Source organism: Crocodylus siamensis, chromosome 1 (assembly GCF_052110815.1).
Source record: "Crocodylus siamensis isolate JL-2025a chromosome 1, ASM5211081v1, whole genome shotgun sequence".
Lineage (NCBI taxonomy): Eukaryota > Metazoa > Chordata > Crocodylia > Crocodylidae > Crocodylus > Crocodylus siamensis.
Genome location: NC_143395.1, coordinates 258,017,525 through 258,039,363, shown reverse-complemented (window position 1 = coordinate 258,039,363; position 21,839 = coordinate 258,017,525). Strand labels below are relative to the sequence as shown.

General features: G+C 44.6%; 1 protein-coding gene across 6 annotated transcripts in view; it reads left to right on the top strand.

Annotated features, from left to right (window-relative positions):
* Positions 1-15,281, top strand: part of RIPK4 (receptor interacting serine/threonine kinase 4) — a 67,885-nt gene extending 52,604 nt beyond the window's left edge. For 2 of the 6 annotated variants that reach the window (XM_090061176.1, XM_090061184.1), the window contains exons 3-8: positions 1,518-1,666; positions 2,603-2,652; positions 4,161-4,319; positions 9,350-9,456; positions 10,211-10,469; positions 12,871-15,280. In XM_090061176.1, coding sequence (XP_089917302.1) covers positions 1,518-1,666; positions 2,603-2,652; positions 4,161-4,319; positions 9,350-9,456; positions 10,211-10,469; positions 12,871-14,048 — 1,902 coding nt within the window. In that variant the 3' untranslated portion in view covers positions 14,049-15,280. Of the gene's footprint in view, positions 1-1,517; positions 1,667-2,602; positions 2,653-4,160; positions 4,320-9,349; positions 9,457-10,210; positions 10,470-12,870 lie in introns of all 6 variants that reach the window. The other 4 variants (XM_090061168.1, XR_016443975.1, XM_090061157.1 and 1 more) reach the window with 4 other exon arrangements.
* Positions 15,282-21,839: the final 6,558 nt, after the last annotated feature.

Below are 21,839 nucleotides of genomic sequence, written 5' to 3'. Positions count from 1 at the left end.
TTGTTCGCTCTAGCAACGATGTTTCCAGACAGTTTTGGAGTGAGAGTGTCTGATTCCTTGTGTCTAGAGGGAAATTTCTGTTTAGAATCTAAAAGACTTTGTTAGACTTCTGAGACTTTTACTGGGGAGAAACCATAAAACCTGCTGTAAAGTCAGAATCTCAAAGAATTTTTATAAATATAATATGACCTATTGATTTGAGGTACACCTGAAACTTTTTCCAAGGGAGATGCTACAAAGAACAGAAGGTGCTAGATGAAAGAGTCACCAGAAGATGTGGTGCCTTTTGCGTGAAGGGGAATGTTGTGTAGGTGGACAAAATATTTCCAAAGCACCAATGAAAATCATTTAGGGTCTCTTGAAAAATCTTATCCTGTTCCCTGTCCTGGTATCTAGCACATGATGAATGTACTACATTATATTTTAGAACAGAGGTGGTCAACCCATGGCACGTGTGCCACAAGTGACACAGGCTGCATGTATGTGGCATGCGGCAGATCAGGGAGGGAACAGGGATCACAGCATTTGAGCAGGGATCAGAAAGCAGAGCCACAGATTTGGTCAAGGAAGGGGATCAGAATGACGCTTGGAGAGGGTGTGGGGTTCACCTTGTGGTGTGTCTACCTAAAAGCAGTGGGGGACCTACATTTTTGAGCTTTCTAGAACAGCTGGGAAAATATTAAAGTACCACAAGAAACATGCTTTCTCTCTCTGTTTGCTTTCTGACTGTGCTGTGCTTTAGAGGGCAAATGAATGCATATTTGTTTGACACTTCAGATTAAACTGGAGGCGTTTCCTTTTAAAAGAGAACTTGCCATCACTTGTTTTTGTTCCTTTCAGCCGGATTCACTGCGTTGCTGCACCAACTTGCTGTATGCATTGGCTGCCAAAAAGGGTTCCCTGCTATTTTTAATGTTTCTTGCCTGTCTCCAGATGCTGTTAATGTCTGACCCATAGATACGTGGTTACTGAAATTTGTACCATGTGATAAGGCGGAGAGGTTTTGTAGGGGGGTGGGTTCTGCATTCTCTGCACAGGTTTTGTGACTTGGCTTGCTCCAAGCTGAGAAACAGGACTCTGAAGCATGCAGAACACTTTCCAGTTGTTTCCTACTTGAAGAGGAAAAGAGTGACCATAGCACTAATATGCAGACTGCATTGTCCAGATGTGGCTAATCATGTGAAATTGTCCCAACATGTCATAAATACATGCTAATTGTATGATCTAACTAAAAATAAAGCGTCTCTTTTTTGAGTTAATAAGATTCATTTAATCTTCATGAAGCAACTACTAACTTTACTAATAGCCTATCTAGAAAAGAATAAATATAACTCTGCTGTATCATTGTTTTTACAGGTTTTAGTAGCAAAGTATTTCCAAATGGCAATTTGCTTTAATTTAAAGGCTGTGACAAGAAAACTCATACTGTAGTTGAGAGGGGAGGAGGCATTAGCCTTTTTTAGGTAAAATAATCTGGAATCTTATTGTTGGGCATGTTTGTGTTCTATTCCCTGCAGATTTCTGATTTTGGACTAGCAAAATGCAATGGCCTCTCACATTCCCATGATCTCAGCGTAGATGGTTTATGTGGCACTATAGCATATCTGCCTCCAGAGCGTATAAAGGAGAAGAACCGATGCTTTGACACAAAACACGATGTGTACAGGTCAGTCATCTGGGCATAGATCTGAAAGCTTGTTTAAAGGATACAGAATGGTAGAGCTGAGCTCTTTGGTGTCTTGTTCAATTTCAAAGAGAATTGCGGGGGGGGGAAGGGGGGAGAGTGGTCCAGGCTTTGACACAGACAGGCTTATGAATGTGCTCCAATTCAAGTGAAGCCTATGCAGAATTGAAGCTTTGGTACTTTACTTGTTTTTAAGATTCTTTTTCTTTTGAGTAGTATTGTTAACAAATTGCACATTTTACATGAATGTGTATCATTATAAGTCAAGACAAGAACCTAAAATAATAAAGGTGTTAGATCCTGTGTTTTCAGTATTGTGGAAACCCCTTTAGAACCTGTGATTTAACAGGTTTCTTTAATTGCATTTATTTATTTGTTTTTAAAGGAACGAGCCTAGGAGTACCTTTCTATATGCTTTTTAGACTCAGTCAAAGCCATATCTTGAGCTTATTACAAGTGAGTGAGCATTTTGCCACTGACTCCACTGGTGCCTGGATTTCATCCTTTAGTACCAGCTTCTGTTTACTTTTATTAGGAAAATTAAGTTCTAAACAAACGAGACTAAACTGTGGGCTGGCTTTAGTTTTTGGTTTTTGAATTTTACAAAATTTGTCCAATAATTCCCTAGTGCACTGAGTTAGTGACTGAGTTTTCAGTGAAAACAATTCTAACATTCTGTATGAACAGTTAAATACCTTCCTGTAAAACCTGTGTTTTTCACGTTAACTGCTATTAAAACATGTATCCATAGGCTAGGCCCCAAACCATCTCATTATATATAGTCATTTACCTATTACGTGTACTCTACTTCAATGATTTGCATCTTGGGTTATTTTCAATAGTTTTGATTGATATTTTTTGGGTGGGAGGTGTTTTCTTTTAATCTTATATAAAGATGCACGTGTTGTTTTTTGACAGTTTTTCCATCGTGGTTTGGGGAGTTCTTACACAAAAGAAGCCTTTTGCAGGTAAGCCAATGTGGTTTTATTCAGAAGGTTCAGATTTTGGATGTGTGCAACAAAAAACATAATTCTTAAACCCATTGCCAGGTTCATAACCCATACTCAAACATGATTGTCTCGGGCAACTTCTGCCTTCTCAGTTTCTAGAGCATGTGTGCTGCTGATCCCTTTATTATGGTTTGGACTTCATATATTTCAGTCATGCTTTGAAAGTAGTCCTACATCTTTGCATATTTTGGAAATGTAACCATAAGACCATTAACTATCCTCAATCTACGGAGGATTTGGTATTGATGCAAGTTTTCCGTGCCTGTCTAAAGTCATTGCGTAGCTCGGTGAGAATTCAAAATGCATCCTCTGGTAGCCCCTAAAAAATGGCAAACTGCAGAGTCACCTGTCAAACTGTGTCTACAGAAACTGTATACTAAAAAGCCTCTCTGCAGTTGTAGACCCTGGATGCAGGTCTGTTTTTAAAAAGTTGTCTGGTATCTAGCACATGATGAATGTACTACATTTATAAATAAGATCAGCTTACTCATGGCTGTCCCCTCAAATGTCTAAAAAAATCATCCTGTATAATTGACGCTCCACCAACCATCTATTTTTTATCAAGTGCTAGATCCTGTCCCCCTTTGTTACCACAGTTCTCGAGTTTGTTGTTCTATGGCTATTCTCTAGTGCTGCTTTCGCTTTATATAAAAATTTTATGTAGACAGTGGGCATGTCTACATGAGATGCCTAATGCGCAGTAGACTAGTTCTATTGTGCCTTAGTGTGTCAGGGCAAAAGCCACACTAATATGCAGTAGAATTATTCTACTGTGCATTAATCTTTACAAAAAGACCATGCACCTTTCCTACTGTACAGTAGCGCTGGTTACTGCGCATTTAGTTAGTACCTCATATTAGAGGTATTAAACTTAATGTGCAGTAGCAGTAGTGCATTAATGCATGCTATACATCCAGTGCTATACACCCAGTGTGAGAGAGAGATAAGAGTCCCAGCAACAGTAACCCAGAACTGTATTTCTCTCTAACTCAAGTTTTGTAAGGTGCCCTTATCCACTGACATTTAACTGGTGTTAAAAAAAAAACAACTAATGTCGCTGGGTATTTTGTGTGTCATTCCTGAAGTTAAAATATACATTTTTCATACTGTCTTAGAAATATGTTTCAGACCTGAAGAATCATAGAAAATAGGGCTGCAAGTAAACACCTCTAATCCTCTAATCCATCCCTTGGCTGTAACACAAGATCAACTATACCTAAGCCATTCCTGGCAGATCTAGCTTGTTCTTAAAATCTTCTAATGATGGAAATTCTCCCGCTTCTGTAGGCAACCCACTCCACTGGTTCACTACCCCAAGGTCAAAACATTTTTTTCTAGAACTTACAACAGCAAGCCAAATGAAAGCCAAATTTCCAGTGAATAAATTGAACTTGTGCTAAAGAAATTAAAATTTTAATACTGTCATTTTATTAAGATGTGTCCATTTATATCCTTTTAATCTGCAGAAGAAAACAACATCTTGCATATTATGGTCAAAGTAGTTCAAGGCCACCGCCCAGAACTACCTACTGTTTCCAAATCCAGACCTCGCTCATGTAATAACTTGATTAGACTGATGCAAAAGTGTTGGCAAGATGATCCTAGTAAGCGGCCAACATTTCAAGGTAAGATTTTTCTGGTAATCTAGCTGCCCATTTCTCTTGTGAGTCACTTCATTGCTCAGGACTATATTAATACCTGGGTTAAATCCCACAGGCAATAGTGAGAAAATAGTATGTTGTGTAGTAAAGAAGCTATACAGGCAATATTCACATGTGGAGGAAGGGATTATATGGAGGCAGGTCTGACCATGATAAAATGTCATGTAAACATTTTAGAAGTCAGAGCTGTACTGAACTGGCTAATCCCCAGATGCGTTGTCTAGGAGGAGTGCAAGTAGGTTCACTTTCGAAAAACATCCTGGCCAAGGCAGGATTTGGCATGGTGTCGGGGAGTGTTGGACACTCTGCTTTCCTGTTGATTTGCTGCTGTTCAACAAAGAGATTGGGTTTTTTTAATACAACCGATTCATCTTTCATTCTTTCTGGCAGTAATGACACAACCCTGATAGTTTCATAGTTTCATAGTTTCATAGTAGCTAGAGTCGGAAGGGACCTAGGTAGATCATCTAGTCCGACCCCCTGCCTTAGCAGGAAAGAGCACCGGGGTCAGATGACCCCGGCAAGGTGCTCATCTAACTTCCTTTTAAAAATCCCCAGGCTAGGAGCCTGCACCACTTCCCCTGGAAGCTGGTTCCAGGCCCTAGCCACCCTGACTGTGAAGTAGCGCCTCCTAATATCTAATCTAAACTTACCCTCCGCCAGTTTGTGACCGTTATTCCTGGTCACTCCTGGCAGTGCACGGGGGAACAGGGACTCCCCCAATACCTGCTGATCCCCCCTGACCAGTTTGTAGCAGGCCACAAGGTCCCCCCTTAGCCTTCTCTTGTGGAGGCTAAACAGGTTCAGGTCCCGTAGCCTATCCTCATAAGGCCTGCCCTGCTGACCCCTGATCATACGAGTGGCCCTCCTCTGAACTCTTTCCATATCGTCCACGTCCCTCTTGAAGTGTGGCGCCCAGAACTGGACGCAGTACTCCAGCTGCGGCCTGACCAGTGCCGCATAGAGGGGGAGGATCACCTCCCTGGACCTGCTCGAGATGCATCTGTGGATGCATGATAGGGTACGATTGGCCTTCTTGACTGCCTCCCCACACTGCCGGCCCATGTTCATCGTGGAGTCAATGACGACTCCAAGATCCTTTTCCGCCTCCGTGCTGGCAAGAGGAGAGTTCCCCAACCTGTAAGTGTGGTGCCGGTTCTTCCTCCCCATGTGCAACACCTTGCACTTATCAGTGTTAAACCCCATCCTATTCTCATCCGCCCACCGTTGCAACCTGTCAAGGTCAGCTTGTAGCCTATTGCATCCTTCTAGTGCACCCACATCCCCCCACATCTTAGTGTCATCAGCAAACTTGAACAGGGTGCTTTCTACCCCCTCATCCAAGTCACTGATGAAGATGTTGAACAGTGCAGGCCCGAGGACCGAGCCCTGCGGAACCCCACTGCCCACATCCTTCCAGGTCGAGAAGAACCCATCCACTACCACCCTCTGGGTGCGGCCCTCCAACCAGTTGGCGACCCATTTGACCGTGTGGGCATCGACACCACAGTCTCTCAGCTTTTTGATGAGGACAGGGTGAGAGACAGTGTCGAAAGCCTTCCGGAAGTCCAAAAAGACTACATCCACAGCAACCCCTGCGTCTAATGATTTGGTGACCTGATCGTAAAAGGCCACCAGGTTGGTCTGACAAGACCTGCCACTGATGAACCCATGTTGGTTGCCCCTGAGCATGCATTCCCCCGCAAGGCCCTCCTGGATGTGTGCCAGGATAATTTTTTCAAAGAGCTTACCCGGGATTGAGGTCAGACTAACTGGCCTGTAATTTCCCGGGTCCTCTTTTTTTCCCTTTTTGAAGATAGGGACCACATTGGCCCTCTTCCAGTCCTCCGGCACCTCGCCAGAGCACCACGAATGCTCATAGAGCCGTGCCAGGGGTCCCGCAATGACCTCAGCCAGTTCCTGTAGAACCCTAGGGTGAAGATCGTCCGGACCAGCGGACTTGAACACGTCCAGCTTCTCCAGAAGTACCCTAACTAACTCCTCGCTAACCCTTGGCCCAGGCGTGTCTCTCTCGGGGCCCGAGGGGGGCCCAGCAGGGAGGTGGCTGAACTGGTCCCTACTTAGGAAGACAGAGGCAAAGAAATCGTTAAATATGTTAGCTTTGTCATCTGGTGTGATGACTAAGTTGCCCATCGTGTCCTGCAGGGGCCCCACATTACCCGGGACCCTCTTTTTACCCCCTATGTATTTGAAGAAGGACTTCTTATTGTCCTTAATCCGGGAAGCTAGTCCTATCTCCAACTCTGCCTTGGCCCTCCTGACTGCCCCCCTACATCCTCGGGCGACTATAACATAGTCCTTCTTGGCGATGACCCCATCTCTCCATTGGGTATATGCCTCCCTTTTAGCAAGGAGACATTCCCGGATGCTCTTAGTGAGCCATGGGGGTTTATGTGCCCTCCTGCTCCCTTTGACCCTTGTTGGGATTACCTCCCTTTGGGCATGGAGGATCGTCTCCTTAAGGAGCAACCACTCACCTTCGACATCTGATTCCCTTCCCCTCTGGGTCCTCAGCGCTTCCCCAACTATCCTCCTTAGCTTGTTGAAGTCAGCCCTCCTAAAGTCTAGGGCTGTTGCCTTGCTGCAGCCCTTTGCCACCTTACGCTGGATGGTGAATTCCAGCAAGCGATGATCACTGTCTCCCAGGTGGCCCATCACCCGCAGCCCCCTCACCAGGTCATCACCCGTGGCCAGCACTAGGTCCAACAAGGCGTCTCCCCTGGTGGGACTGTGCACCTCCTGGGTTAGATGGAGGTCCTGCAGTCTGGCTAAGAACCGACGTGAGCGATCAGACTTGGCTGACTGCTCCTCCCAGCAGATGTCTGGGAAGTTTAGGTCCCCCATGATGACCACATCCTTAGCCCTCACTGCCTCTGTAAGCTGACCTAAGAATTCCAGGTCGAGCTCTTCTCCCTGGTTGGGAGGTCTATAATAGACTCCCACCGTTAAGTCTCTCTCCCCTGGACTGCCTTTTACTCTAACCCAGAGCACCTCAGAGTGCCCCCCCTCTACCCCCATGCTAATTAACGAGGAAGTATATTCCTCCTTGATGTAGAGTGCTACTCCTCCACCTTTCCTTCCTATCCTGTCCTTCCTGTATAGCCTATAGCCCTTGACACTCACCGCCCAGTCATGCGATGAGTCCCACCACGTTTCTGTGATCCCTACTATGTCAGGGCTGGTGACAGCTAGGAGGAGGGCGAGTTCCTCCTGCTTCTTCCCCATACTTCGAGCATTCGTGTAGAGGCATTTGAGGCCTTCAGCGGTTGTGCCCACTGACCCCCTAGTCACAGCAATGCCCCGTCCCCTATCGCTTACCTGTTTCTCCGTTTTGACCATTGGTCTGGGCTCGCTGGCTGTTGCTGGGCCTGGTATCTCATCGTCTCCTCCGCCCTCATCTTCCCCCTCCCCCGACGAGCCTAGTTTAAAGCCCGCCGAAGGAGGTTCACCAACCTGGAAGAGAACACACGCTTACCTTTAGGGGAAAGGTGGAGCCCATCCCATCCCAGCATGTCTCTCATCACGATGTGCCGGTCATGGCTGAGGAAGCCAAAGCCCGCCTCGAAGCACCATTCCTGTAGCCTCCAGTTGGTCTCCGCAATGCACATCTCGTGACGTCTGCCGCGTCCGCTCACTGGCAGGATGGAAGAGAAGACCGCCTGTGCGCCCATCTCCCTCAGCACGCCTCCCAGAGCATGGTAGTCCTCCATCAGGCGATCAGGGGCTCTCCTGGCCGCATCGTTAGTACCCACATGGACAAGGACCATGGGGTAATAATCGGAGGGCTGGATGATGGACTGGAGCATCCCCTTCACATCCTGAATCTTCGCTCCGGGCAGGCAGTATACCTCACGTGCTGAGGGATCCTGGCGACAGATGGGGCCCTCCGTACCTCTCAGGATGGAGTCACCAATCACGATGACGCGACGCTTCCTCCTCTTAGGCCTCTTGACTCCCGCCGCCCGCACAGGACATTGTGTGCACAAAGTCTCCTCCCTGGAATCTTCCACTGCTCCCTCCTCCTCCAGGGCTGCCAGGACCTCATATCTGTTCTCCAGATGGACAGGAGGAACTGGTGCCGCAACATGGTTAATAGCTCTGGCGCGGGAGACTGTCTGCCACTCAGCGGTGGAGGGCTCATCCCGGTCTGCCCTCTCCTCTGTTGTATCACCCTGCAGAGAAAGAAAATACCTATCAATTTCCTCCTCTGCCTCACGGATTCCCCTCAGCCTGCTAACCTCCTCCAGGAGCTCCTGCACCCGCTCCTCCAGGGTCCTAAGGCGGATACCTACAGGACAGGTGCAGGAGTCCCCAGTCCCTGCCCCCCCAGACCTTGCCAGGCAGTTCCCGCAGGCCAGGGGGTTGGAGGACGGCAGCCCCCCCGAGGGCTCTGTCTGGGTGGAGGCCTCGGACAAGCCCCGGGAAGGCTTCAGCTTTTCCCAAACAAAATTTGAAAGTGCTCCAAATAGTAGATGCACAAGAGAATATCATAATTGTCCTCAGATTGTTTAATGCTAATTGCTTGAATGAGTGAATTAATTTTCTTCCTTTCCCCACCCCTCCACACACCTACACCTACCTGTACTATAGGGGATTGGTTAACTGAAGCCAAGGAGTATTCCACCTCTTAGTCGTACTTAAATCTGATCAAGCAGTAGTGACAAACTTGTTACCATTATGCATCTTGTTGGCTTGGTGTCCAGCATCTTGTTTTACCTATTTCATTTTCTTGCAAAAGGGTGTCCATAGTTGGTCATTGGCATTCAGACAGATACATGATTTGGTGTCTATGAAGGCTTAGTTGTGCTCTCACATCTACACAGGAGGGGACAGAATATCTGATAGCAGACAACATAGAAAAGATCTCAGGATATGTGTTCTTTGGGTAGAATAAAACCTTATCTCTGCTGCTGCTCTTATGATGTTATGTTAATCTCAAACTGCTATTAAAAGGCTTTTTTGCATCTTTAAAGAAATCACTTCAGAAACAGAGGACTTGTATGAAAAACCAGAAGATGAAACAAAGGAAACTGTAACCCAGGACCTGGACACCAAGCGTTCCCAAGAACTATGTTCTGAGGTAATTTACTTTTCCCTTTCATGCAGATTTTTATGTACAAGGATCTCTTGATTTACATACCCTGTTATAATTACTAATCACTCTTCCAAGCTGTTGTCTCAGCACCGTCTTTCAGGCAAAAGTGTTTTTCAGTGAGTGTATTTCAACCTTATTTTCAAACGATTGCTATGGGGAGATAACAGCCACGGGGTTTTGGAGTTAGGTGTTTCTGTGATTAGAAGCAAGGCAGGGTGGGTTGCTTTGGGAGGGGCAAAATTATGCACTGCAGTGAAAGCTAAAAACTCTGTGATATGATGTGATGGAGCTGGAATGGGGGAGAAGCGAATACTAGAATTGCTTCAGAAAGATGTTAGAAAGCCAGATTAGGAAAGAAACTCTCAGTGGGTATCTTCTCCATGTTGGCCTTTCCTGCAGTCTGTGTCATGCAGGACAGAGAACAGGTGGTTACAGCACCAAAACACAGTAGGTGCTGAGGAAGTCCAGGTCATGAGAGTGAACTCCCTGAAGCGGGAAAGGTCTGATATTAGAAGTGACAGGAAGGGAGGAAGCAACTGAATTGAGCGCTTCCTACACGTACTGCATCCTGTATCTGTCCTCTTCTGGGTACAATCTTGTTTTTTTATTTAAGCATAGAGCTTAAATCTGGATTTTATTCTACCAGTCCTCCCCCTTCTCCCACCCCCAAATGGGGAGCCAAACATTTCTAAAAGTCAGTGGTTTTTTTTTTGTTTTGTTTTTTTGTTTTTTTTTGAAGGGAAGGCGCACAGTATCCCAAGCAAAACGAGCATCCGCTCCGGTGTCGGCTAAGGATTACAGCCTTTCGGAATTGTTGTCCCAGCTGGATTTGGGAATTTCGCAGACAGTTGAAGGCCCTGAGGAGCTGAGCCGTAGCTCTTCTGAGTCCAAACTTGCTTCCAGTGACAAGAGACTTTCAGGAATTTCTTCTGTGGATTCAGCCTTTTCGTCTCGAGGTTCCCTGTCTTTGTCCTTTGAGAGAGAGAACTCTGGAAATGGTGAGCCTTGGCAACTGTATTCATGGAGAAAGGTTGGGGAATGCTGTTTTACAAATCAGTCCACAAATCCTTGCACCAACTCTGTTATAGCCTTAGCACTGTTATTTTATTCACCTAGATGCTCAGGAAATCCTAAAGCTGAAATTGGAAAGCAGCATGGAACTTTGAAACAAAGTTGACAGTTTTCTAAAACAGATGCCTAAATTTGGGTACTTAAATAGAATTTAATAGATTTGGGGTTATTACTTATCATTGGAAAATAAAATCAAGTGACACCAGGAAAGGCCTCCCAGACCCGAAAGTCCACTCCCTGTATTCGGAAGGAACTTTGTTGGAGAGATTCCACAAGAACATCCACATCCCTTCCAGCTCCTATTGCACCCTTCTTCAGAAACCTACAACAAGCTGCAGGTAAAGAGCAAGGGTGCCACTAACTCTTTTACCACTTCAGTGATAGGAAACTTGTTAGGAAAAAGACCATGGCTGCCTCCTACAGAAGGCAAAAAAAAAAAAAAAGTCTCCCAAATCAGATTTGGCAAAGGAAAAACTTATTGGTGACCACAGACCCGGCAGCTGGTTTGATCCTAATTGCATGAGGAGATGCACTCTTGTACCCTGCCTGCGGTCAATGTCCAGTGCTTCAAAGGAAGGCGGTGGTGGTAATGTGAATGCTGGTGAAAACAGAAGCTAAACAATAATGCATTCTTGGTGGGGAAAGAGAAATTCTTCCTGGCCACTACAGATGACCAGCAGAAGCCCATCTTCATGGAGATGGAGATTTCAACCCTTCCTCATGATATTAAATTCAGTTCTACATACCATTCTTGATTTATTTCTGCAGCAGTGCCTCTGTCCTGTTGTACTGTCCCTTCTGTCTTGAAAGCAATTAAAGTTCCTTGACAACTGTTTTATTTAGAACACCAAAACTTTACTCTCTTAATTTCCAATCTGAGTTTGTTTTGTGACCAGTTTGTAGCCCACATTGTTTGTATCTAGATCTTGTGCCAGCATTGTTCTTTAACTTAAATAAAAGAACAATATTTCTGACATTGACCTTACAAATTAGTAACTGTCTCCTGTGTTAGCCTTTGTTTTGCAAAATAAACAAGTCAATCTCCAGCCATTGAGTAAATTTTTTCCACTCTCCTAAATATTAGGGGTGTGTGAAACAGGCTGTATTCAATTTGGATTCAGATTTGGCCTGAATTGGGGGAATGTGATTTGATTCGAATCACTGTCCCGATTCAGTTTGGCCAAATCCAAATATTCAATGCCGATTCCAAGAATCGGCGATTTGGCCTAGACGTTTTTTCTGCATACTGTGAGGTACCAGGCATGGCTTGTGAATGCTGTAATGCTGGGGCAAATGCGGTGTCCCTCAGGAGCGCGGGGGGCCCCACCGTGTGCTTGGTGGCGGACCTGGAAGTGTATTGGAAGTGCTTCTGGTCTACTTCCAGGTCTGCTGCCAAGCGTGCCGAGGACCACCCCCCCCATGCTCACTTGTGATGCTCCATCCACCTCAGCATTCACAAGCCACCTGGTACCTTGAGGTATATAGAAAAAACATTTAAAGCTGTCTGTGTCTGAATCTCCAAATTTTTCTGAATCTCTCCAGATCAATTGGAGGGTTCTGATTCTGTTCAGAGAGATTAAAGGGTTTCCTGATTCAATTCAGATTTGGAGATTCAGCCACCGAATTGGGCCAAATCTCCACCTAATTGAATCAGCCACTGAAGCTTTGCACAGCCCTACTAAACATCCTTGTAGCCCATTACTGTACCTTGAATTAATCTTTTGAGGTGTTTAAGGACCCAACTGTAAGCACAGTTTCTGAAAATCTGAGTTTCTTTTTTTTTTTTTTTTCTGGGTTTTTTTAATTTTTTTATTAAATGGTTAGTAGCCTCCCACTTCCACTTGGTGCTACTGAGATTGGTATTTCAGTGTTGGATTAAATGAGGTGATGTTCACTGCAGCATCAGGGGAAGATCAGAGGCTGCATTTTATTATCCCACCATGCTTCCATTCCTGCTTTCATGAGTGAAAGGCCAGGAACAGCGTGTTTCAAGTCTGACTTTTAAACTGTCATCCACATACTATAGGGAAGTGAGGTTTAAAGCAGTGGTCTCCAAAGTTTTTTGATCGCGCACCCCTATCAGTAAAAAATTTTTGAGCACGCACCCCCAATATATGTATATTTATTTAAATATAAATAGAAGTTCTAATATTTTCTTCCCGCACCCCAATGAATCATCTTGCACCCCACTTTGGAGACCACTGGTTTAAAACATAAGTGTTAATTGGAGGGAGAATTGCACCTCTGTATTAATAACTGAAACACCTAAGTATAGTAAATATAGTTCTTGGCTCGAACAGGATTTTTATACTGTCTTTCTCCATCCAGATATCGACATGACAGATATTCAAAAGAGAAAATTGGCTGAAGCAATTCTAGCTGGAGACACAGGCAAGCTAATGAAGATTCTCCAGCCTCAAGATGTTGATCTTGTTTTAGATGGAAACTCCAGCCTCTTGCACTTGGCTGTTGAAGCAGGTCAAGAAGAGTGTGTCAAGTGGCTGCTCCTTTATAATGCTAACCCTAATCTCACCAATAAGAAAGGGTCTACCCCCTTGCACGTGGCTATAGAGAAGAAGGTTCGAAGCATTGCGGAGCTTATTCTGGCAAGGAAAATCAATGTGAATGCCAAAGATGAGGATCAGTGGACAGCTCTTCACTTTGCAGCACAGAACGGGGATGACGTCAGCACCAGAATGCTGCTTGACAAGAATGCCCTGCTGAATGAAGTAGATTTTGAAGGAAGAGCCCCCATTCACATAGCCTGCCAGCATGGCCAAGAAAACATAGTGCGTATCCTCTTGAGAAGAGGCGTGAATGTAGATATCAAGGGAAAGGATGGCTGGTTGCCATTGCACTATGCTGCGTGGCAAGGTCATCTCTCCATTGTCAAGCTTTTGGCAAAACATTCAGATGCAGATGTGAATGCACAGACAGTGGATGGGAGGACTCCTCTGCACCTGGCAGCGCAAAGAGGGCACTACAGAGTGGCCCGCATTCTTATCGAACTGCAGTCAGATGTTAACATCCAGAACACGTTTCTGCAAACTGCTCTCCATGTAGCTGCTGAAACGGGCCATACCAGCACTTCCAGGCTGCTTCTCAATCGTGGTGCAGAAATTGAGGCTGTTACAGCAGAAGGATATACTGCATTTCATTTAGCAGCCCGCAGTGGACATCTAGCCACAACTAGACTGTTGATAGATGAAAAGGCTAATGTTCTGGCCAAAGGCCCTGCAAACAGATCAGCACTACACCTTGCTGCTGAACATGGACACTCTGAAGTAGTAGAGGAGCTTGTCAGCTTAGGAAACTTAAATGATTCTGATGAAGAAGGGTTGACGGCTCTTCACCTGGCAGCAAGAGGTGGGCATGCGAAAGCAGTTGAGATCCTACTAAAACATGGGGCCCTTGTTGATGTGAAAGGCCTCCAGTTTCAGACTGTACTGCAGCTGGCTAAGCAAAGTGGGAATAGCTCGACTGTCATGTTGCTAAGTGAGACTTAAAAAAGCAAATTATGTATCTTTACCTTTCTACTAAGTGTTGGGAGGCTGCTGAACTTTGGAGATTGTCCTGGAATTTGTACAGTAAGCTGCTTGCCTGCAAAATCTGCAGATAAACTTTAATTCCAGAAATTTAAAAGTTACCTTTTACAAAAGGTACCATGCCTAATCTCAGACTGGGTGCAGGAGCAAGCACCAGGGACTCCTGAATAGCAGTATCAAGTCTGCCACTTTGGTCTTAGGCAGTCTTGTGTGTGTCTTTCCACCTTGATAATGGATATAAATACATTTAACCTGCCTCCCTGGCATGTTGTAAAATTCGACAGCATTTAAATGGTACCTGAATTTTTCAGTATGCTATATCAAGTTTTTAAGTGTTGTTCTGCCTTCTGATCTCTTCAGATGCAGTGGGACAAACATCTTGTTTCAGACTACTGGAATTACACCCTTTTTAAAGCCTCTGTGGTAAGAAGTTGTCTAAAAACCTAATGTTCATTTTTAAATGAGCACTGTTAAAGAAGACGGCTTATTAAGAAGGTGTTTTTTTTTTTTAGGAAAGATGCATTTGATCCTGGAACAGATGCATTTGATCCTGGACTCTATGCTTAAGTGTCATTTCACTTTCAGAATGTGCAAGATGGACTATATGGGAATACTGTACTGTTCATTGTTCTATAGAGAAATATTGATTACAAGGCCACACATTTCCATGTACTGAGCAGTACCAAGAAACTGTCCTCAGCTAGGTCATAAGCTGTAAGAACTGAAACAAATCCTAATTTTGTCTTGAGGGAGTGAAGCATGTGAAAATACAAATTTTATGTGCCATACCAACGTGTATAATGCAAAATCAGCCATATGACTTGGTACCTGTAAATGGTTTTAATGTGAAAATGGCATAGGTTTGAGTAGTTCATTATGAATTTTTCTTTGCAATAATCAAATGTTATATTCTGATAACATTATGGAACATTTTCAAAGCAGTTTGTTTAGATGGCATGTGTTTTATAGAACCACATGTACAGTGCCACAGTACTTATCCCAAATGAATGAACTGTGTGATTGATATAATATACTGTGTATATAGGTTTTTTTTCTATCTGTTGCTCACATTTTTCTACTAAAGAAAATAGACTTTAGAGCTGGGTATGTTTTAATATTCACTCTTTTCTCAAAGTTCATATGTGATCTGTTATCAATAAAATAATTGTTGTATATACCTGCTGTGAGTATGGTTGTATGCATGGGATATTTTTTCACTACAGCATAAGTAGAAAAGGGTACTCTATGCAGTAAAGGCAAGCCATTGTAGGGCTAGGTGCAAAAGAGTTCTGTTTGTAACGTTTAAATGTGCTGCCTGCATAGCGGACTCCGCAACCAGGGGTAAATGGCTTAACTTGCCTGTACAATGCATGGACAGATGGATGCCTTTGAAAGGGATTAGCAGAAGGCAGCATGCTGATTGGGAGACTGCTTAAACTAACCTGTAGGAAAAGACTGATGCTCAAGTCCTGTTCATCAGAGGGTCCTGATCATTATGGGTGCTGACAAAAGTGATGTTTTGTTTTGTGATTGTCCCCCTGAAAGCACTCTACAGCCGTGACAGAAGCACATAGATGTAGTAGAGTGCTTTAAAAGTGCCCGACTACATGACACACAAACCCTCATTACCTGAGGTTCAAATGAAGGCGCTTCAAAAATGGAGCGCCTTTCATTTAACTTCTGTTAGTTTGTGCCAGAAGCATCAGCCCAGCCCCTGGTGCTGTCTTCAGAATGGAAGGGAAGGGAGGGAAGTTGGTCTGGGGTTTGCCCAGCCCATGCTGGAGCGGGTGAGCAGGTAGACTGGAGATCCCACACACCCATGAGGTGGATGAGCTCCAGTGCAGATTGAGTTGGGGTGATGGGGATCTGTTGGGTCTGGGGGTGGGGGAGGTTGCTGTAACTCAGGGTGCTTCTTTTGAAGCACCATGCATTACAATGGCAGCTGCACATCTGTCAGTGCCCTTTGTCTCTTGGCTGTAGTGACACTTCATTGTTATATGTAAAATTTAAGCGTGTTTTGTCAATTGTACTTTGCAATTTTTATTATGTTCCCTCTTCCTAGTTTGAAATGAAATGAGAGGAGGGTTTTATTTCAAAAAGAAAAGAAAAGTTGAAATACTTATTTAGCAACAGAGGGCCCAGGAATTACACATCACCTTTTCCTAACACAAGGGCAATGTGTGAATAATTAAGGTTGTCATCAAGTAGGGAAATGCCTGGCTTTTAAATCCTGTTGTGTTTAGGCATAAGCTAACTAGAACAGAATAGCAACATCAGCAAAAGCCTTACCATCTCATCTAACTCCATTTTACTCCAATTCTCAATACTAATGCACCCACTGATATGTTGTTCTGTATCTTCCCAATATGTTCCCATAATTATATGTAGTTTCTTCATGAAAACTCAGCTTGACCCTAAACCATGACTGGTACAAGTACTACACCGCTTGAAATTTATGCTATGTTTTGTTCAAGCTCACGTTTTCCCTAAAGTCTGAATTTTGAATTTGATTTCAAGCTAAAAGCATTGAAAGATTAAATACTGACCTACTCTATAATCTAGTACCCACCAGTAACATAATTATATATTAGAGTTGGCAAAGAGCTTTCCTTTGGAAATAGTTTTTTTTTTTTTTTTTAAATGCCTTCTGCAATCTGCTCCTAACCTATATTCCCCTCCTACCCCCATTTTTCACTGAAAAGAAAAAGAATGGTCTGTAAGCCTTCTCCATTTAAGCTACATAGCACAAAAAGCTTGGAAGACTCCATCTGAGGCTGGTAAATGCCAGATATACTGTGCTGGAGAGAAAAGTATGTTAATTAAAATCAAGCACCGCCTTGTCAGTACATTCCTTCAGACCAAATTAATGCAAGAGTATCAGCTTCTCATTTAATATAAAGCTACATACTCATAAATTTTTTTTCTGTGTAGTCTTTCATAATAAGGTGCATCAGCTAAATGGAGAAGGAGATGTCAGGCATTGTGAAGTCATAATAAGTTTAGGAGGGATTACTGTAGACACTGTCATCCAGTAGGAGATTACTCTGTGACCCAGGAGATCCCTTCTAGTTTTATATGGTAGCAGGGGCTTAATCATGAAAAATCTAATTTCCCAGACTATGTATAAAGGTCACTGCTTTTGCTTGGATCAGTTGCTCCTTTCCTTGTGCCCTGATGTACCAAATCAGTTCTGTGGAAGGTATTCTCTGACCTAGCTGAAACAGCTTGATTTACATGGCTAATACACTTCTGTGTACACTTATGCCATGGAAGCCAAGACTATAATGACTAGTGATTTGCGGTGTTACTAATGACCTAACAGAGACATTATTTGTGAAACTGCAACCCCTTACATTCTGAAAACAGATCGGATCCCTTATGGAGTGTCAAATTAGGCATATACAATCATTAGTCCGTCTTTAAAAATCTTGGGGCCAAGATTTTAAAACTCCTAAAAAGAAAGAAAGAAAGAAAAGAAAAAAAAAAAAGAAGTTAATCCAGGTTATCCCAGTATTACTACTTTCTCTTCAGCAAGAGAAAAATGTACTGATTTGATATAATCACTTTGTAAACCAGTGCTAAAAGCTACCGGGCGTTTGTTTTGGATTTTAAAAGGGACACTTTTTTGTTTAGCCTAAGATTAAAATTGAGCCAGGTTGAAGCAGCCCCAGGCTGGCAAGCTGAACCCCCAGGCACCCTGTTAGTTGGGACTGATCCAACCCAGCCCGGCATGCTGTGGTCCTGGCCCTGGGACCAGGGAGCAATTAATTCTGGTGTGATACATACTGGAAGCAGAGGAGCCAAGTACATGGAGGCCCAAGGGCCCTGGCTCCCCTCGGGAAAAGACCTGTCACCTGAAACATGTAAAACTTTCCACATGTCCATCATATTGGAGCTGCCCTCCCCCCCCCAGAAAAAAATAATTTGGCACCTATATGCTGGAGTTTATCGCATCCCATTCATTTCATGTGTAGAAGCTCCACCATAGCTTAGTTTGATTAGGAAGTGTCCAGGCAGCTTTTGCAATGGTTTACCTACATCATTTTAAAGACCAGCCCCGAGTTAAATGGATGCCATTTAGCTTCTCATAGCTTTCCAAAGTAGGGGATCTGGCTATTGCAGCCCCCTGCCTCCCAAAAAGAAAAAAAAAAAGGGGGCCTGGAAAAATAGAGCTCGACACAACCAAATTTGATATTCAATAACCTTGGGCTTTGTAGAACTAAGCAGTGCCTGAGGGCCCTCTACTCAAGATACCTTTCCTCCAGCTAAACAGTCCATGGAAAAGTCTGTCTGATCAGTTTATGCTCAAAATGCAACATTTCCCGTTCAGGAAAAGAAAGTGGTATAATGGCAGAGCATAGTCCTTCTCGTTAGTTTTGTAAATTCTCGAGCTAGAGCCTCACAGGAACCTCAGTATTTGAAGGAGTAGAAGGAAAAAAAACAAAACTCATCTCATTATCAGGGATCCTGGTTTTCTCTGATTTAAAAAAAAAAATTCTCAATTTTCAGTTTAAAAAAAAAAAAAAAGACAGGCAAGCCCTGCTTAGTGCTCTTGCTTGGTTCCAGGAAAGCCAAACGTTAAGCAGAACTGCACCAAGCAAAACCTACTGCCTCATAGGAATGAATGTAAATAGAATGTAAATAATTGGCTGCCGCTGCCTCTCCAGCCCCACGTGCCAGTCCAGACCCGTGCTCCTGCTGCCCTGCCCTAGGCCCTGCTGGCCGGGCCCTGTGCTTATGCTTTCCCCACCAGCCTTGCTGCTTCTCACCACTGCTGCCTCTCCCCACCCCTGCCTGCCCACTGGCTGCTCCAGCCCTACATGCCAGCCCAGGCACTGGCACTTCTGTCACCCTGCTCTGGTCATGGACCGCTGCCGGCATGGCCCCGGGCACAGCTGCTCCTACTGTCCTGTACTGGGTGCAAGCCCCCACTGGCCCTGGCCCCGGCCCTGGCCCCAGGCGTGGACCCCACACTTGCCACCACCACTTCTCCCCTCTCTTCCTCACCCGCGCTCTCATGCCCACCTTCCCACTCACTGCCACCACTGCTTCTCCCCACCCACCCCAACACCTCACTGATTCCACTGAGCACTATAGCAAAACTGGCTGAACACTCAGTGAAATCAGGTATCAATTTTAAATAAATGCTATAGTGAAATAGCGCTAACCAAAACTGCATTAAGCAGGGGTTGCCTGTAACCCCAAATCCACGTTCTTCTATGATTAAAATGAAAAACCACTATATGTCTTTCTATATATTTGTGGTGTTTCATTTAAATCATGGAAAAATGTGGATCTGGGGTTATAGGCAACCCCTGCTTAATGCAGTTTTGGTTAGCGCTATTTCACTATAGCTTTACCTTTTTATCTGAAAATTGGGTGTTCTTTAAATTGGAGAAAAGCAGCATCCCTGCTCATTACCAAGTAGACCCTTGATAATGTCAAAACAGAAGCTTAAGAATGGAGCCTCAGGTGTTCTTCCATGGGCTGTGGACCTCCACGCTGCATAGGGAATATGTTGCGGTTGTGAACTGTGTGCAAGGAGTTCTCATGTGCTTGTAGGTGCATGCTCCTATCCATTGGTTATTCAGGTGCTAGTGTCAGCAGCATGCGTGCAAGCTGCTGCATCTGTACAATGATGCACATACACCAGTGGATGCTGGGTTCAAGTGGCATGGAAAGCCAGGCCTTGCAGATGTAGGCTCATGGCCTTGTTTGGACATTGTCTTGCCCTTACTTAGAGGGAAACCGTCCCTGGCACATTGTACTGGGGCAGGGAGAGGAGGGTGCATGTTTCTTTTTTCAGGTCCATGCAGAGCCAGAGCCCAATAACATACCTAGCAGACTGAAGCTGAGACTTGCTTTCCACCTACTTCAAAAGCAATATGGAAAGGAGGAAGGGCTAGTGGGGCCACAGCATGTGAAAAAGACACTCAAAGGAGGCAGACTGTTCACTCCCTCAGAGTAGGGGGAGTGCCAGCAAGGACAGTGGTGAGCAAGAGGGAGGCTTCAAAGCCACCGTCCATAATCCTGACCTGTGCCTTCAGGAGCTCCATTTATGACCAGCTTTTATAACCAGCTTGTTCTCCGTGACCCACAGCTTCTCTTTTTTTTTATGAAGCAGTTAAATAAAATTGTCATGCCTTGTTTCTACAGGCCTCAAGAAGCATGGAGAGGTGTGTAGCTCAGACATGCTTGGGTTCCTCTGTGTTAATAGGGAAGAATGTTGGTTATTGCCAAGGGCAAATCTCAGCCCTTTCATTCATGTCTTTGCTGTTGCATCACCTTGACTCTGCACAACCAAGCTACAAGAAAAACAAGATGCACATGAGCTCTGCCAGGTTGTCCCGGAGCAAAGACTTTGTGGACCACTGCTCTCAGCACTCCTAAGACAGCAAGAAGACTGGTGTGAAGTAAGCAACAGATTACTGAGGAAGACTTCTAGCACTTCAAATCTTCAAGTCAAGACTAGAGGTCTTGCAAAAAAAAAAGTGTCGCTCTAGTTCAGCCAAAAGTAGTGTGTTTAGCACAATAAACACCGGTTATGCAGGAGGTCAGAGGTGTTTCTCTTACCCTTAATCTATAGGAAGTTGCTAGAGATCTTCTTTTTACAGGGCATCTTTATTTAAATTTGGGACAGGGAGGCTTTTTCTCAAGGACCAACAACTTGCAAAGAGCAGCTGTCCTCATTTAAGACACCTCAGTCCTCCCCTGGAGAAGATCTCCTGAAGTGAAGAGGATTAAGGCCCTAGGTTAGGGCCTTTTCCATTCCCTCATGCTTTCTTAAGTTAGAAACCCTCTCAAAAGGACACATGGTTTTTGTCACACCTGGTACATCTCACTCCATTTCTCCCTGTACTCTTGCTCTTGTGTTAAAGATCCAGGGAGCCCTCTTCCACATCTCCTACAGCACTAGATCTCCAGCGGGAGCCCAAACATCCTTGGAAATGGCAGTGAATGTATAATGCGGGTTAAGAAGCCCATTGTTTTCTTTGACAAGGAACGATACCTAGATTTCTTTCTTCCCCTCATTACCAATGAGTGCCTAAAGTAAGAAAATAAATGTGGCTTTTACTTCTGAGTCATTGCTTTGTTTGTAGATGGGCTACACATCTAGGATGAAAGGGATGCCCTGTTATTAAAGTAGAATAGTGATTTGCCTCGTGTCCTCCCTAAAGGGCGTAGACACCACTCCACCTCTCTAAGCCTGAGCTGACAGAATATTGGCACGTGCGGTAGCCTTTGCACTGTACAGCCCAGCAGTGCTTTTGCAATAAGGGCACTATATCACAGTTCGCCCATAACTTCCACGTGCTCTAACCACTTTGGGGAATCTGCTTTAACCCCAGGCTGTGGCAAAGTGCAAAACGATAGCTTGGCCACTCCCATCGCAAAACTGAGCCAGAAAAAGAACTGCAACCCAAAGCTACTGCTGGTTAAATCTACCATAGCAACAGAGGAAGTTGTTTCAACAGATAATGGAGCACCTGGCAGATCCTAACTTGTCCTGCTGTGCTAGCACATTTCTAACAGTTCAGCACAATTGGCTGGTGGCTCACATGGGACCAGGCTTGAACCTAGAATAGCAGGTGTGTTGCAGGGCAGAATTGGAAAAGCTGGGAAGAGTCTGCGCAATGGGCGCTGCAAAGATTCAGCAGCCAGGTACTCATGCAGTGCCTGTCAGCAGTTCATGTGGCTCCAGCTATTGGATCCTCAGGATCATGAGCAACAGATGCATAGGCACACCAAAAA